The sequence below is a fragment of the Balaenoptera ricei genome, chromosome 5, assembly GCF_028023285.1.
Source record: "Balaenoptera ricei isolate mBalRic1 chromosome 5, mBalRic1.hap2, whole genome shotgun sequence".
In the NCBI taxonomy this organism is placed as follows: domain Eukaryota; kingdom Metazoa; phylum Chordata; class Mammalia; order Artiodactyla; family Balaenopteridae; genus Balaenoptera; species Balaenoptera ricei.
Window position 1 is genome coordinate 67,633,137 of NC_082643.1, and position 17,926 is coordinate 67,651,062.

Here is a 17,926-nt window from a genome sequence, read left to right on the forward strand (position 1 = left end):
AGCCCCACCTATTATATTTTGAAGATTATTCCCCCTTCACAGTTATGGGGGATATATTTTGAAGGATTTTCCCCATTTTCAGTCACGGGAATAGTTATTTAGGAACTTATTATGAAGAAAGGACGTATGCTGAAGAGTTGAACAGGCATCAATGAAAAATTGCAATCGATCAATGCAAAATTAAAAAAATAATAATATGGACCAAACCCTGTATCTTGAAACTTCTCCATACAAAAAATTTAAACTATTACAGTATGTATGTGTGGAAGAAATTATATGTAAAAAAAAGAATATTGCTGAGGTTGTTAGCAAAATCATGATGGCATTTGAGAAGCCTGCCAGTGAGGGCTAGAAGGAAAATATTGGATCCTGGAGGCAGAAAGTTTAGCAGAACGATTGAAGGTCTTGCCTTAGGATTATTTGGTCAAACAATTGAGTTTCTAAGATACCTGGGGGGCCATTGTCCCCCAGCAGTTTCAGCAGAAGCCCAAGGTAGAGAAACACTTGCCTCAAAGAGATTTGCAGATGTGGATTTTGACTAATAGAGTGAATCTCAAGAAGAGTTGTAGGAGAACTACAGAGTTTTAAGAAGGATTGTATCAGCAGAAATGTTACCAACTTAAATGGATATCCACTTACTGTTCAAATTTCCTGATTGTTTCACGATTTGAATTTCTTTCCATTGTAGGACACTGGTTTGTGAAGCCAGAAAGATGTAGATTTAAATCCTGGCACTTCCATTTACTCGCTGTGTGGGCTGTCAACGATACTTGAAATTTCCGAGTCTCATAGGATTATTTGGAAGAGAAAATGAGATAATGTATAAGGAAACATTTTGGACAGCAGGTATATAATTCATTTGAACTTTTTAAATGAATTATTATTGATAAGTTATGGCTTCTCTGAGGTTAAGCTCCTGCTTTGGCACCACCATGAAACCCATGAGGAAACAGGGAGTATTCCAGGAGAACTACTCCATGCCCTCTAAGCAGGAGAGAGAAGGGCAAGCACTTCTGTTCACATTCTCTTACCCACCTGGGCAAATAAAAATACAAATAAAAATAAAAATAAAAATAAAGATACCTTCAAATTAGAGAGGATGAGGGTGGCCTTTAATAGCTTTCTAAAAATCCAAAATATACATGTTTATTATTATTTAAATTATGATTTTAAATGATCAATTATCAATGAAAATACTAAAAAATATAAAAGAGCATAGAGTAATAAATGAAACCTCTTCTATCTACCATTTCCATCCTGGTCCTCAGGAGTAATTATTTTTAAGTTTCATGTGTGCCCTTCAACAATTTTCTTTTCTTTTCTTTTTTTTAAAATTTAATTTAATTAATTTATTTTTTTAACATCTTTATTGGAGTATAATTGCTTTACGATGTTGTGTTAGTTTCTGCTGTACAACAAAGTGAATCAGCTATATGTATACATATATGCCCATATACCCTCCCTCTTGCGTCTCCCTCCCACCCTCCCTATCCCACCCCTCTAGGTGGTCACAAAGCACCGAACTGGTCTCCCTGTGCAATGCAGCTGCTTCCCACTAGCTAGCTATTTTACATTTGGTAGTGTATATATAACAATGTTCTTTTCTGCATATGTGTGTAAAAAGTGTTCTGTGATTCTTGAAGATCATTTAAGTCCTCCGTATTTTTCTCAAATAACCACTGTTAAATTCTGATGTGTATATCTTCAGTCTGTTTTCTGTACACAAGCATACACATAAAGACATTTTCCAACTTTTTGAAACACGAGCTCATAAAGAATTTTAGAGATGTTTGTAGTCTGGGGTCCTCATTTTAGACCCTGAAGAATTCTTATAACTGAATATAAGAGCTAGTGCTACATGTTACTCCAATTCATTGGAATTTGGCTTTTGATTTTAGGAGCTAAGGAAGGGTGAAAGATAACGTCACATACTGCATTGCATTCAGCAGTGTTTCTAGATCAGAGAAACTGATTTAGATAATTCATCTTTCTTGAAACTCAGTTTGGGTGTCTTCCTCCTTCCCAACCTCCCCCAGGCAGTTCTTTCCTTCAGAATAGCATTTATCGAAAGGCATAACTCAGAAAGAATGGGAGAGTTGCCTCAATAAACATAAAAAGCTTATCTTCTTTTTGAAGCTGTAATTCTTTGTATCAAAATGAATTGTTGTTACCAGACTGTTGACTTCAGACTCTTTTACTTGCTTGACATTTACTTCAGCAGTAGCTAGGAACATTTCAAGCTGTAAATATTGAATTAAAATTTGAAATACTCTATTGAGGAGGCTTTAAGATCTTTTTATGTTGTAGGTGCTCTTACTTTTGGAAAACTCACCCTGAATCATGACAAACACATTAAAATGTACTGCCATCTCACATATTTTTTTGGTTGAAAAATAAAAGTATTTTTAATAACGTTGAGTTTGCTAAGAATAATTTGTTCTTATGAGTTATACTTTTAAAATTTCTCACATATTTTTATACTTTTTAGAAATCTCACTGTGACTATAGTACCCAATGCATGAAATCGTCCTGGAGCTATAATGTTTTCAAAGTTTCGGAAGGATCTTTTCTGTTCTCATGAACAAGAGTTTAACGTGATGTTTCTCTGCTCTGGCTGCACATTAGAATCACATTCGAATGCAAAAAAAAAAATCTGTTGGTCAGGTTTTCCTCCCAGAGATTCTGATTTAATTGATGTAGGATGGTTCCAGGTACCAGTATTTTTTCAAAGCTCCCCAGACCCAGGAGATTCTAATGTGTAGTCAGGATTGAGAACCACCACTGTTTTGTTGTTAATAAATAAATTCTCTAATAAATAAAAAAGTAGATAAAATAATTTAATAAACTTATAAATAAGACTAAAATAATAAATGTCCAATAAAGCCTCTAATAAAAACATGAACAGTATATCTAGTTCAACTACTTTTAGACAGTCTAAAATTCTGGTGTTTGCATAGATATGTCATAATTCACTTGCTATTAAAAAGTAAATTAGGGACTTCCCTGGTGGCGCAGTGGATAGGACTCCGCGCTTCCAATGCAGGGGGCCTGGGTTCGATCCCTGGTCAGGGAACTAGATCCCACATGCATGCCGCAACTAAGGAGCCCGCCTGATGCAACTAAGGAGCCAATGAGCCGCAACTAAGGAGCCAGTGAGCCACAACTAAGACCCAGGGCAACCAAATAAATAAATAAAGCAATAAAAAAAAAAAAGTAAATTAATAATTTGCTGAATGAATAGGGATTGCTCAGAAATCTGCCATCTGTACTCAAGGAGCAGGCCTCTGGTACTATAGCAGGTTTCTGGGTACAGAGTGTGAGGTGAGACCTCATGGTGTTGACATCTTGGGAAGACTCTGTCACAGTCACATGCTAGAAAAGATTCTGTGCTGCTGAGTGTGGTTGTGAAGAATCTTTTCAGTATTTCTTCAAGAGGCAAATAATCAAGACCTGTCTTTAGTGGCTAATGACTTGTTGACTAAAGATAGGAGACTGAGTTGAGTAATCTCTTAAGGGCCCCTATAGTTCTGTGAGTTCCGTTTCCTGGGAGGGACAGCATCAAGGAGTTAGTTGACATGCAGTCTCATAAGAATTATTGTCAGGAGCAATTCTAAATATGACCCAACATCAGTTCCTCATGGTATATGATTATGAGGTGAAAGACATCAACTATTTGATATTGGAGATCAGGTCAGGAAGAAGAGTGTAGAGACTAGGAGGATAGTTTGGGGTCAACACATGAGATTGATTGATTTTCAAATATATTATTCTAGAAGTTGAGCCAAGAGATGGTCAGAACTTGATGGTCAGTTTAATATAAGAATAAATTAGAAAGAACAAATATGTTAGGAAAGGAGAATTGGCAATATTGAGTGATGCTTGGGATGGGAGGGATGAAAGACAAGAAGTAGCTTTTTAGTGACTGTTTTACCAAGAGGTGTATTTTTTGAGAGATGAACTAGCACAAATCTGCTTTAGAGTGTAGCTTTGGATTCATCCTGCTTTGGCTCAAATCCTGGCTCTACCACATGCAAGCTACATGGCAGTGGGCAAGTTACTTAACCTCTCTGAGCCTTAGTTTACACATCTAGGAAGTGAAGATAATAATAGTACCTACTCTGTAAGACAGTGGTGAGGATTAAGGGAGTCAACACATGTAAAGTGCTTACAACAGGGCCTGACTTAATAAATGATAGTTATTTTTATGATATGTTATGATGATAACATTGGAAGAAAGGGGAATATTTCCAGAAGACCGAAAAGGCTTGTCTTCAATTAATTGGAAGGTTAGAAAAACAGCCAGGAAAGCTACACTAAACTGGTCCTCAATCTCACGATATAATGAAGAAGACAGATACAGAGACCAAATAAATCTGATATAAAGCAGGATATCATATAGCTACAACAGGTATAGAATAATGTATTCTTGGAGTATGGGGAATATAGTAGTCATTAGTTGGTTGTCTCCTTAACATTCATATCCCCCTACTTTCTACAAAAACCTTCAGATTTTTCCTTGAGAAACAGTCCCTTCCCCATTTCAATGATGTGGTTTATTTGTTTTTGTTTTTTTTTAGAAATTGGAGAGTAGGGGCTTCCCTGGTGGCACAGTGGTTGAGAGTCTGCCTGCCAATGCAGGGGACACGGGTTCGAGCCCTGGTCTGGGAAGATCCCACATGCCGCGGAACAACTGGGCCCGTGGGCCACAATTGCTGAGCCTGCGCGTCTGGAGCCTGTGCTCCGCAACAAGAGAGGCCGCGATGGTGAGAGGCCCGCGCACCGCGATGAAGAGTGGCCCCCGCTTGCCACAACTAGGGAAAGCCTTCGCACAGAAATGAAGACCCAACACAGCCATAAATAAAATAAATAAATAAAAAATTTAAAAAAAAACCAAGGAATTGGAGAGCAGCCTTCCCTTATTATTATTATTTTTTAATTAATTTATTTATTTTTATATTTATTTTTGGCCGTGTTGGGTCTTCGTCTCTGCGCGAGGGCTTTCTCTAGTTGCGGCAAGCGGGGGCCACTCCTCATCGCGGTGCGCGGGCCTCCCACTATTGCGGCCTCTCTTGTTGCGGAGCACAGGTTCCAGCTGCACAGGCTCAGTAGTTGTGGCCCACGGGCCCAGCCGCTCCGCGGCATGTGGGATCTTCCCGGACCAGGGCTCGAACCAGTGTCCCCCACATTGGCAGGCAGACTCTCAACCACTGCGCCACCAGGGAAGCCCCAGTGATGTGGTTTTGATGTTATTGACCCCACTCTTAATTGCAGAGGTGGACTCTGATTAACCTAACCCTACTCGCATCCTTCTTGTCTGCTATGGTCTGAATGTTTGTGTCCCCCAAAATTCATATGTTGAAATAGTAACCCGGAAGGTGATGGTATTAGTAGATGGAGCCTTTGATAGGTGATTAGGTCATGAGGGTGGAGCCCTCATGAATGGGATTAGTGCTCTTATAAGAGAGACCCCACAGAGCTCCCCAGCCTTTTTTGCCATGTCAGGATACAATGAGAAGTCTGCAACTTCAAAAAGGGCCCTCACTCAACCGTGCTGGCACCCTGATCTCAGACTTCCAGCCTCCAGGATTGTGAGAAATAAGTTTCTGTTGTTTGTATGCCACCCAGTCTGTGGTTTCTTGTTATAGCAGCCTAAATGGACTAAGATACTGCCCCTAGTAACTGGTATAGGGGTGAGCAAATGAGATGCAAGAGAATGTTTGCTGAGGACAGAGTCTTCCTCATTTTTTCTCAAGAGCTTCTGGCAAAGAATTTTCTGTGGACAGTGTGCTGTGAAGATATACAGCATTTTTTTTTTTTTTTTTACAGTGAGCCTGAGGGCAGAATTGAGAAAATTATACAGAAAAATAGCAGGATGACACACTGAGATTCTAGATAAAACTATCTGAAATCAGCCCAGAACTTACAGCAACATGATCCTATACATTTAAGCCAGATTGAGTTGGTTTTTTCTGTTGCTTACAATCCAAGGAATCCTAACTATTGCAGGTAGGGAACGAGTAATTCAGTTGGCCAGGGGTGCAGCAGTAGGGATTGAGGAGACTTCTTGGGGCCTGGTTTTAAACGGAGGCCAGTCTCCTATAGGCAGATCTTGGGATAAAGTACATTCTAAGCAAAGAGAACATATATTGGGCAAAGCCTGGAGACGAGAGAGTATAAAGCATTTTTTGGAAGTGGCCAGTGGACTCTATATGGCTGGAAAATAGAGTATGTCTATGGTATACTAGAAGATAAGCTGGAAAAACAGGAAGCAGGCGAGGAATGAAGCTTTGAACACTAGGCTCAGGGTTTGGGGCTTTATGCTGTGTGCAAATGCCAACTGTCAAAGATAAAGGACAGATGAACCTTGTGTTTTAGGGAGATAACTTTGGCAGCAGAGTGATGGATGGATTGGAAAATTCCAGGACAAAGGCAAAATGGTCATGAATCAGGGCAGTCTGGTGAATGAAAATAGGGGATAGATATGAGAGATATAAAGAATGTAGACAAGATTGGTTTGGGTGGGAGAAAAACGTCAGGGGAGTAACACAGCTGCAAGGTATGGGGTATAAGCACTTGGAAGGACTGCACTTGAGGGTGCTGCAGGAGGCAGTACAGGAGTAAGAGAAACAGTGTTCAGTTTTGTACACTTTGAATTTCAGAGCCTCATGGGATGTACACAGGGAGATATCCAGGAAGGGCTGGAGGTTAGAGTCTGGAGCTAGGGTAGAAACCAGAGCTGGAAAGCACAACTTTGCATGTTATCCCCATAGAGAAGACAGTTGAAGGCACAAGGGGGAATGAGGTCCCTGAGAGAGTCATGGAAGAGGAAAAGGGATGATGACCAAGAATGATTTGGAGATTCCCTGTGTTTAAGGTTGAGCAAAGGAGCTTAAGCCAGTGAAAGGCATTGGCTGGAGAGGTAGGCGTGTACAGTGTAATGAGAATCAAGCAAAGACAGAGCTTTAAGATGGGGTGGGCAATGGGATGGATGTGCTGGAGATGCTGGGTAGAGTCAAAACTGAGAAGAAGCTATTGTATTTGAGAAGAGAAGATGCAGGATCACCTCTCTCTTTCCAGAACTTTTACAATGAGGAATGGTAAAAGTAACCAAAAACCAAGTAGCTTTAGGAAGAAGCAAGGTCAAGGTCCTTATTTCTTAGGATAAGGAAATCTAAGTGTTTTTGTATACAATCCAAAGACCATTTTAGTGTCTAATATTTTCTATGTGTTGCTTTGTTACAAGACTCATTTTCTCTACATCTGGAACTTCTATTTATATTACGTGGTCAGATGCATGAAATGACTCCCTTATGGCCTTTCATCTGCCTATAACCAGCCTGACTAATTTTGGGATGATTATCAGTTAGATCTGAAGTTGTATTTTTTACTTTATTTAAAACTGTCTCTCTGTGTGAGGTGTTCCTTGCTGAGTTGTTCTGCTTGGTTTTATTATGTTCACCAAAGCAGTAATGTATGAGAAGTGAATGTTCAGAAACACACGGAAAGAGAATTTTAATTTGTGCCTCAAGGGACTCCTCACCAATGTTTTGCAAACTCTGGAAACAAAATTTCTATACAAAGACCATAAAACTTTTCTGCTTCCATTGATTAGCTGTCATTGCTGGTGAAGCAACACTACTGGAAAATGCTATCTTTATTCTGGAGAAATGTGAAAAGCACTGAATACTAATACAACTAAACTGGAAGTGGCTATATTCTTCTGTGAGGGACGAGTGACTTATAATAATTCTCTAGGAAACAAAAGCATTTGTTTTTGCACTGTTCAGTTCCTTGAAAACTTGAGAAACTTTTAAGAGGGGAGATGACATTAATTCACTGGAAAATGGTTACAACCTGCAAAGGGCACAGACATAAAGTTCGGGACACACATTTTTTGTATAGCACATGCAAACCTTATAAATGCTCTTTTTCTTTTTCTTCGTTACTCAAAATAAAAATACAAAACTCCAATCTCCACTGATTAATAAATTAAGAACTTTTTCACTCTGTGTCTATGTTGATGTTGTATGGTTCTATTTATTCCAGTAAGTTGCTTCCTGTAAAGATAATTGTGATGGATACCCAAGAGGCATGTGATTCTGAGGGGGAAAAAAGTGCAGAAGAAACAAAGAACAGCAGAAATGGAAATAATAAAAATTATTTGAACTTTATCAAAGTATTGAGAAGAGAGGATGCACAGAGACCGTGCTAGGCATTGAAAATACAAAATAGATTTGACCTAAACTCCTGCTTTTGAGGGAGAAACATTCACATAAACATAGTCATATTATCATATATCATATCACAAAAGTGCTGTGTGTATATAGGAAAAGGAAAGTAATTTCCTGGCTCTGTGAATAACAAAATAGTCCAAATTAATTGGTCTAGGATAAAGTATAAATTCAGTATAGCTCTGGATATATTTATTAAGTGTATGACTTATTTAAATGTGAATTTAAGAATGATTTGTAAGGTACATTTTACATAGCTAGTACATAGCATTTGAACCCCACAGTATTTTTGATGATAGCTCTATTTAACTAGACATATCATATGAGATAAGTGTGTAATGTACAGGGTACATTTTACTAAATATGCATCAACGTCATGCATTTCACCATTCTTATTATACCTTAACAACCATCCTCCTAAACTCAACCACCTGCTCAAGTAAGATTTAACCTCTGCCTGTTTTTTCTGGGAGGATCTCAACTGAAGAAGGCAATTGAATAAAAAGCTAACACATTACTTGGGAAGGACATTTGAGCTGGGTATTGAAGGTCAAATAAAAGTTTTCTAAGACACTAAAGGACAAAAAAAAAATCCATGGCAGAAAACAAATACCCCAAATGCCCAAGTGATTATGCACATAGGAGCAACTGCTTCTCTTTGAAGGGGTAAGAAGGTGACGATCCAGTTGGGTTGGGGTTCCTGGGGCGGGGGAGAGGGAGATCTAGTTACCTGCCTTTAATTCTGCCTTGATTGTCGCAGAGTGATTCTCCGAAGTCACCCTTGGCCTTCCATCCACCTAGGAAAATGGAAGCCATCATCATGGAGAGGCTGAGGAAGCCAATGGCATCTATTGACTCAGCCTCACCCCTTGAAGGAGACCAGTCCTCATCAAGAAACTATGTGCTTGAATTATACTCCAATAAAGATGTTAAAAAAAAAAGAAGGGAAGTATGTTAAATAAAAATATTAAACTATTCCCTTAAAAAAAAAAAAAAGAAAGAAAGAAACTATATGCTTGGAGACGTCTGTCTTGGATGTTTACTACCTCTCTGCTTTTAAGTCCTGATTCCACTACTTATAGTTGTGGGACTTTGGAAAAGTTACTTAAACCTTCAAATCTCACCCCCCACCCCCATATGAAAATAATTATAGTATCTTCACTGAGTTATTGTAAACATTACAATAAGTTAAGCGAAAGAAAATACCTGGCATATAATAAGTGCTCCAAAAATCGACTTATTCTTATTCTTATCATAAAAAAAAAAGCAAAGAGTGTTTTGATTTTTAACCAATCATTAACTAATGGTAAGAAAACTATGCATTGATTGTTTGCAAAGAGATAAAACAACTTTTTCTTTTCTTTTTTGCAAGACTTTTAGGAAGGCAAAGGAGCATTTACTTAAGGGTAAGCAATTCCTTGTCTTCACTCTTCTTCTTCACTGAGAACTGCTAACAGTGCTTGCTGCCTTCATGGGATGTTGCAAGGATGAAGCAAAGGATGCAGCAAAGCGTTCAGAACAGTACCTGCTCACAGAATGTGCTCAGTGGGTGTTGGCTACTTTTATTATTTTCTAACATCCTTCTCTGGTGTTATGTGGATTTTCAGTTGGTTACTTAAATTCCCTGCATACTTTCCACTTTTAAAAATTGTTATATTTATCCTTGTGAGATATAGCAAGCAACTATATGGGTGAGTTTGGGGAGGGCACATAGGCATGCATATTTATAGTAACTGAGATTTTTCCTGTGCAGGTGGCAAGTAATGAAGTTCTGTTTCACCAAAAGAATGGGGAGTTTGTTTTATCTTTATTAGAATGTAAGACTTGATGAATGAAGCCAAACACTGATAGAAACATCCAAGGCAAGCCTGGCTTTGTGGTGACAAAACCTTCTTTTCCTTGAACATACAAATATGTTTTAAGTTTAAGTTAAAAATAAGTCACACACACACACACACAAAAAAAAAGTCACACAGAAAAATACACATAGGTGTGTAAGGAAGGTGGATAATGAGAGATAAAGGGTGCTCAGGATCTCCCAGCGCATGATAGTCATGAGTACTATGGGCTATGAAATCCAGCCAACATCTGGCAAGGTAGTCAGGGCTCTGGTAAGTTAGAGCATAAACAAATATTGGAAACAAATTAAGTGAAATAAACAGGAGAAAGTGACATGCAAATACGTAATCAACAAATGGCAATATTTGAAAACTATAACAGCCACTAGAAGGGAGAGTTGAAATTTGATTTATATATTTTATTTGTAAAAGTTACACTTTCTCATTTTGACAAAATGTTGTAGAAATACATGAAGTAAAAAGTGCAAGTTCCCATCCACCTGCCTCCCTGCTTCAACCATTTCCCAGAGGTAATGTCAAGACCGACTATGGAAAAGTCAATGGTATTATACAAAACCGGCCAGCACTTTGATTATAGTTACTTAAAACAGGTTTTTTTAATCATGGAAAATTTTAAATGTGTAACTGTAGAGAGAATAGTAAAATGAACCCTTTATGTACTCATCATCCAACTTCCGCAGTTATTAACCTTTTGCTAGCCTTCGTACCTACTTTTTTAAGATATGAAGTCCAAAATACTGGTGGCGATGGAACAGAAGTTGGCACTGTGGAGTTTAATTTATGCAGTATGCTTTGATGATATGAGCAATTTATATTCTTTGTGCACAAAGCCCGATGAAACAGCTGGAGATACAGAGCACTCTGTGATTAAGTTAAATTTGCCCTGGGTGGAGCTATTGTGAGGACTGCTCATTTCTGCTCACGTTCACCACTGTAACCCTAGTCTCTCCTGTAATATCTAGCATGTAGTAGGACCGGAAACTGTTGTTGAAGAAATCAGCCTTATTTACCATTCAGATCTTAGCAACATGAAGGAGATAGTATAATTAATCTTTGCACAATGCTTCCCAGTGTGCATTGCGTGCTTACTATGTGCTAGGTGCTTGTGCTTATTAGGTGTTAGGTCAGGCTTTATGTGCAGTAACTCATTCAATTCCTGCAAAAACCCTAGGGAGAAGGTATTATTATCATCTTTTGTGTTTCATAGATACACAACCAGTAAGTTGGTCAAGATCATGTGGATAGTAAGGTGGTAGACCTGGGAGGCAAGCCCAGCCGGTGTGGCCCCTGTGTACTTAGCACCACTCTTGGCTGCTTCACCCCCAAAGGTGTCTGAATACCATTTACGGGGCACTGTACACACTTGCCTACTTTTTGATAGGTGGTGATCTTACCTGTACTGTCTGATTAACTCACAAATCACTCCTTTGCAGCAGTGCCAGATAATGGGGGGGGGGGGGGTGTTGCACATGGAACAGACTTAAAAAAAAAAAAAAAAGAGAAAGAAAACAAAAAAACCCCACCAGACTTTGTCATTTTTCATGAACACAAGGCACTTCTTAGTGCTGTGTGGGAGGGAATGTGGTAGACTGATTTCATTGAGACCCTGCCAAATTCTGGTCTTGTGGCCATCAAAGACGCATCATTTCCTCCAAGACTTCTAAAGGGGGCTATTACCATGGGCCTGCAGGTTCTGGTTTGCATTCAGAGGAGACACTATCTTCTTAAGTGAGACGTGGAAGAGGAAGTGTCATGAATTGTAAATAAAGCTGAGAGAGAAGAATTGTTTGGAGATGGAGATGGAGAAAAACTGCCTGCTCCAAACCAGGTTCCATCTCCCTCCCCCTTATCCAACTTTGCCAGAGCCCATCCTGTTTTCCTTGCTAAGTTTACTTGCAGGAAGAGAGGAGTTTCTTTTAAGTATACCCCTGGCCCTGACAAATACCTCCTAGATTAAATATTAGTGCATCTATACAGTGCAACACCATGCCACTATGAAAAAGAACAAGATGGAGCCCTAAAGCTTGATGTAGAATGACCTCCAAGTTATATTTTTAAGTGAAAAAAGCCAACACTCAAGCAGTATTTATACCAAGGGTACCCTTTGTGGAAGGAGGAGCATGATATACGTATACCTATATGTGCATAGAATTTGCTTGGGAAAAAAGGAAAGGTAAAAATGCCTCCCTCTGCCGAAGGAAGAACTTTTCATTCTAAACCTTTTCATATTAAAAAGATTTTTTAAGCATAATGCACTCATTATATTTCAGAGTTAAAGCATTTCAACTGTCACCCCGGCAAAGTAGAAGAGTAAATACAGTACATATAAAAAATAGCAGAAGAGAAGAAACACTTTACATTAATGTGTATTTCAGGAGGAGGAGTTTGGACTAGATGTAGAAATAAAATATTTCTACCTCTTCATCTCCCTGAAGGATGGTCCTTTAAGTTGTCATTTAAAAGCACCTGTGAAGTAAGAGACGGAGGGATCTGGAAGATCGCATTTAATGAAGTTAGGGGACGTCTGTCACTTCCCAGGTGTGCGGACAGATGGAGAGAAAAGAAGAACAAATGTGGTTAGAAAGGAAACAAGAGAGTCTACAGAGCCACAAGGAATCTACACCTGCTGAGAGAGTTGGGAGGTTTGGTACAGAGTGTTCTGGGTGCCCAGGGTCTGGGCAGTAACTCATTGTCTCATTGTCAGAGTGAGACAGGGTCTGGGCTTTGCTTCATTGCGTCTCCAGGGAAGCCCGCTGCTGCGGGCCTCCTTCCCCGCGGCCTAAGGGGAGCTTGGCTGGAAGCTCTGCTCTGAAAATGCCCGGGAAGCGTCAAGCGACGGACTCCTGGTCGGGTAACCCGGTGGACAAAACCTTTTCTCAAGGAGACCCGGATATTCCAGAGCCCTGGGTACTTCCAGCTCCCCGGAGGCCTGAGGTAGGTTTTTGGAGAAAGCCAGGTAGAGGGGGAGCGTCTCAAATTTAAATGCATTGGGGGGCGAGGCAGGTATCTTAAAAACAATTGAAGCCGTCAGGTGTAAGAGGAAATAGTGGGAACTTCGGAGAGCTGGGCAAGTGAATATTCGTACTACAGGCATTCAGATTCAGATTTTTAAACTACAGCTGTGCTGGCCAAGCAAAACACTCATACTGGCTGGAGTCGCAGTTTGCGATCCTGCATTCGCCTCTGCTCGGTATCCGCTTCGGCCTCGTTGCTTCAGCCTGCCGCTGGTCCTCAGCCTGTCCGCCAGCCACTTCAGAGGCGCGCAGAGCCAAGGCCGCCCCAGACTTCGGCGCTCCTCCTGAGGGCGCAGTGTCCCTCGCCGCACTCCGTGTTGCTCCCCAACATCTCGGGGTGGGAGGGCGGCCACCGACTGAAACTTGGAGTGGCTCAGAACCCGTTATGGGCTACATCTTCTTTCAGAAATGGAGCGGTTGCGCCCGGGACGTTCACCCTCGGGCCACTCCGGGCCAGACGCAGTCCAGGGCAAGTGGGGAGATGGGGAGATGTGGTGGGCGTGGGAAGCACCGGGTCCACTCACAGAACCCGGCTGAGGGGCGGGGCCGGCTGCGAAGGGAAGCCCCGCCCCGCATAGCCCCGCCCCCGCGCTCTAGAGTTTCGGCTCTGGCTCCCACCCAGCACTGAATCCCGGGACCCCGGGAGAGCCAGAGGTGCATGGTTGCGTTTCGTCTGCCCGCGCGGGTTACCACTTGCGCGCTACAGAAAGCCCGGAGCTGTCTGGCAGCCGGGATACCCTCTCCTACTGGCACCCGCAGACGCCCCTGCAGCCGCGGCCGAAGCCGGGGCACGCACGCCCTGCGAGCGCGGGAGCCCTGCGCGGCGGCGCGCATTCCACCTCCGCGCCTTGTTCGCGGAGCAGGACCAGGGAGAGAGAACCGCCGGCGAGTTCTGGGCACTGCGCCCGGCGCGAGGTGCGGGATGGAGAGCAAGGCGCTGCTGGCCTTTGCTCTGTGGCTCTGCGTGGAGACCCGGGCTGCCTCTGTGGGTAAGGAGCCCACTCCCTAGAAGGAAAGCGGAGAGGTCGGGTACGGGCGGAGAGATAGGGATGCGGAGAGGACCTGGAGGCCGGACCTAACTCGGAGTCATAGAGCTGGAGAGGTGAAAGTGACTTCACACTGTGTTCTTTCATTTACCAAAGAGGAAACTGAAGCTCAGTGACTGGCCCAAGATTACGCAGCGAGTTGGTGGTCTCCTGAGCCCAGTTCCATTTCCGCGACTCTGGCCTCCGACAGGGCCTGGGCTGGAGCGTGTCCTGCAGAACCGATACACCCGTGCTCTTAGGAGGCGGGAGTGGGAAAGCACCTGGGGCTGGCAGGCGGGAGGTGCCCCCGCAGGCGGGAGATGCCCCCGCAGGCGGGAACAGGCGGTGAAACGTTGTCCGGCTGCGCGCACCATCCTAGCCAGGACGCGGGGAAGGAAGCTCTTAGGGGGCCGCGAGCCGGCTCGGCAGACGGTACCGTACGCTTAGCTCTGCCTCTGTAGGAGTCGAACCGGGAGCCCGGTCTACTGTTCCCTTTTGGTTCGAACTCACATACACACCCACTGGATAAGGTGGGGTCTAAGGGAGAGGGAAACTTTTTCTTCTTCCTGGTGCAGGACGCCGCTCTCCTCGCAGAGAGAAAGGGGAATTGGGGCTTGGACCTGGGGCTGTGACAGCTTCCCAAAGTGTCTCCAAGTAATAGTCACCTTCTTATGTAAAACAATTTAACATCTTTCAAAGCGCTTTGGTCTTTCGGGGAAGCACATGGTCAGAAGTTCACGTTCTGAAAACTTACTCTGAGGGATTTGGTACCTAGATTGGGCGCCACTCGCCACTCTCCTTGCCGTCTAAAATTTCACTCTCCTTCAAGATTAGGAACACGCATGCCCTTGATGCAGTAAATTCTCTCTCTCCCCCATCCCTCTTTCCTTCTCTGTTTATCTCTCCTTCTCATCTCTCTCGCATTTCTCTCTCTAATCTCTTTTCTGTAGCCAGTTTGCTGATTTCCAGATTTCCACTCTTCGGAGGGTGAGAAAGGGGAGAGGGTGGAAAAGGAAGAAAAGGTAAAATGATTCAGGCGAAAATTCCTTATAAATTAAGAACCACATGTCTTTTTTTTTTTTTTTTTAAGACACCCACACACATATACAGTAACAAGATCATCTGTCTATAGTTACTGAATTTTCTGAATAATGACTTGGTTCATCCAGGCCAGCTCCACCAGGAACACTCATTTGTCCCTGACAAGACCTCTCTCTTCCCCTTTATGGTGAGAGAATAAAGGTCTGGAACTTGTGGTTTGTTCTGTATCCCACAAAGAAGTGAGTTGCTTTTAAGCCTGGGGTGTTTCATAGCACAGCAGTAGTAACCGTAATCGGGTTGCCCTGAATATAATGATGAGCTTACCCTTTTGGAGTGTGTGACTTGCTTAATTGGATTGGGCTATAATTGATGCCATCAAATTCTAGAGACAGAGGCACTGTTGTTTTTCCTTCCTGTCTTTGAGCTGGAAGGGTAATAGTGCACAAATGAATTAATTTTGGCTATGGAATTTGAACATAGAAGAGCTTTTTATTGAGTAGCAGCGTATGTACTTCTTAGAGTTATTTCTTTAGAACTTTCTGAAGAGCAGAACTCAAACTTGCCTGTGAAAATGAATGAAGCTTATTGGAGCAAAAAGAAATTGAGTGTTGGTCTACATATATGAATTTGAAGTTATCATTATTGATAGCCTTGTTGAATAGTTTTTTGTTGGAGACATGTCTCTAGAATAGTATGGTGTTGTTCTGGCTCCCTATGAATGAAGAACCTTTTTTTTTTTTTTAACATTGGAAAGTGTGTCTAGAGTGTGAGATAATCTGTGGCAGTGATTTACAAGAGAGTTTCAAGAATCTCTTATTTTTGTGGTGGGGTGAGCTTGGCTTAATTAGAGCTTAGTCTTTACTGCCATTTTTTTCTCACATGAATGTGCCCAAATAATGGGTTCTTTCTCATTTGGGTCATCATGGGAATTGTATTAAGTTACTGTTTTTGACATGTTTCTCAACCTAGTGTTTCCCAGTCAAGTTTGATATCTGTGCTCATCCAAATGAATTATTTTCATTTTCCTTCTGTTAGACAAAATGGGGCTCCATTATTGGAAGACTTTTCTTTTGCTTTTAAACACTTTGCTTTATTGTTTGCCTACTTTGGGAGCAGTTATTTCCTTCATATTGAAAAGTGCTCTGCTGATTAACTTAGCATGACCACCCAGACCAATAGCCGTCCAACAGTGGCCCATAGACCATGTATGACCGCGTCACCTACAAATGCAGATTTGTAGGCCTAGGCATATTCTGACACATGCTAAAGTTTAAGAACCACTGCCCCAAACTCATGGCAGTTCCAACGCCAATTAGTTTCTGAGATTTATTGATATAAAGTAATTTCCAGTTAAAAAAAATTTTTTTTAATATTGATTAACACATCTACAGCAACCTACTTTGCACATCTGAGTGAGTGTATGAGAACACGAGTGATCAGTTGTTCATCCTGCCTGCAGCTGTTCACATTGGGGTCCACAGATTCAATGCTCTGCATATTTACACTGGATATTTGCTCATACTCTATTTATTCATACTCTTTCATATTTGCTAATACTCTTTTATTTGCCCAACAATGTCAATCCCAGTTTAGGCCTAGAGAGTCATTTGTTCTTAGTGGATGTGAGTAAAGGATCATATGAAGCTTGGGTGCTTACCCAGCATCAATCACGTTTTAAGGTGGTGTTTTGAAGATCTAGATGTGAGTTAAGACCCTAACATGGTGGACAGTTTTTCTTTCTCCGATGCTTTTTCAACACCTGGTAGCTCTTTGCATTTAGTTGGCAGAGAACTCAGTCTTCTTGCTGTGGAGTGACCCATGGCAAGGAATCTGTCCCATGGTATATTTAGGTGGACACTTTTCCTGTGTTCCAAGCTTGGTGTCAGGACAAGCTCAGCGCTTTGATCAGTAAGTTGAGATCCCCCAGTTGTAATTCATTAGCATTACCCTTTTTTTAAACTTATTTTTATTTATTTATTTATTTATTTATTTATCTACGACTGCGCTGGGTCTTCGTAGCTGTGTGCAAGCTTTCTCTAGTTGCGGCGAGCGGGGGCTACTCTTCGTTGTGGTGCACAGGCTTCTCAATGCCATGGTTTCTCTTGTTGCAGAGCATGGGCTCTAGGTGCACGGGCTTCAGTAGCCGAAGCATGTGGGCTCAGTAGTGGTGGCTCGCAGGCCCTAGAGCGGGGGCTAAGTAGTTGTGGTGCATGGGCTTAGTTGCTCCGCGGCATGTGGGATCTTCCCAGACCAGGGATCAAACTCATGTCCCCTGCATTGGCAGGCAGATTCTTAACCAATGGACTACCAGGGAAGTCCTGCATTACCCTTTTTAGGTTCTGTTCTCTGAGGAAAAATATATGCATGTTATATGACATGGGAACATGTTTCTTTCCTCAGTTCCTCTCATCTAGTTCTAATGTACAGTCTTTCAACCTTGGCAGTTCAGTTACCAGAGGAAGTGCACTAGAAAATTGATAAAGGAAAATGAGACAATGTCATGGACATTCCCACCCCCCTCAAAGTACATGGATGAACTATATAGAAATCTCTCTAAGTAGTATTCATTAATCAGCAATTTAGTCGAATGTGTGCATCCTATGTTTTATAAGAAATGTCAGTGGGTCCTTTCCCAGGGGAGTGAGATCATCAGATGAAGGTTCATTTGGTTTCAATGTCCCATATCCTTTTGTAAGACCTTGAAGTTGGCAATGCAGGAAAACAGGAACTCCACCCTCGCTCAATGAATTGCAGAA

The 17,926-nt window shown here is 41.9% G+C and overlaps 1 protein-coding gene across 3 annotated transcripts in view; it reads left to right on the plus strand.

The window, feature by feature from the left end:
* The first annotated feature begins 688 nt into the window (after nucleotides 1-688).
* KDR (kinase insert domain receptor) overlaps nucleotides 689-17,926 on the plus strand; it is a 60,221-nt gene continuing 42,983 nt past the window's right edge. For 2 of the 3 annotated variants that reach the window (XM_059922962.1, XM_059922961.1), the window contains exon 1: nucleotides 13,743-14,093. In XM_059922962.1, coding sequence (XP_059778945.1) covers nucleotides 13,763-14,093 — 331 coding nt within the window. In that variant the 5' untranslated portion in view covers nucleotides 13,743-13,762. Of the gene's footprint in view, nucleotides 847-9,603; nucleotides 9,638-13,742; nucleotides 14,094-17,926 lie in introns of those variants that run through there. The other variant, XM_059922963.1, reaches the window with a different exon arrangement.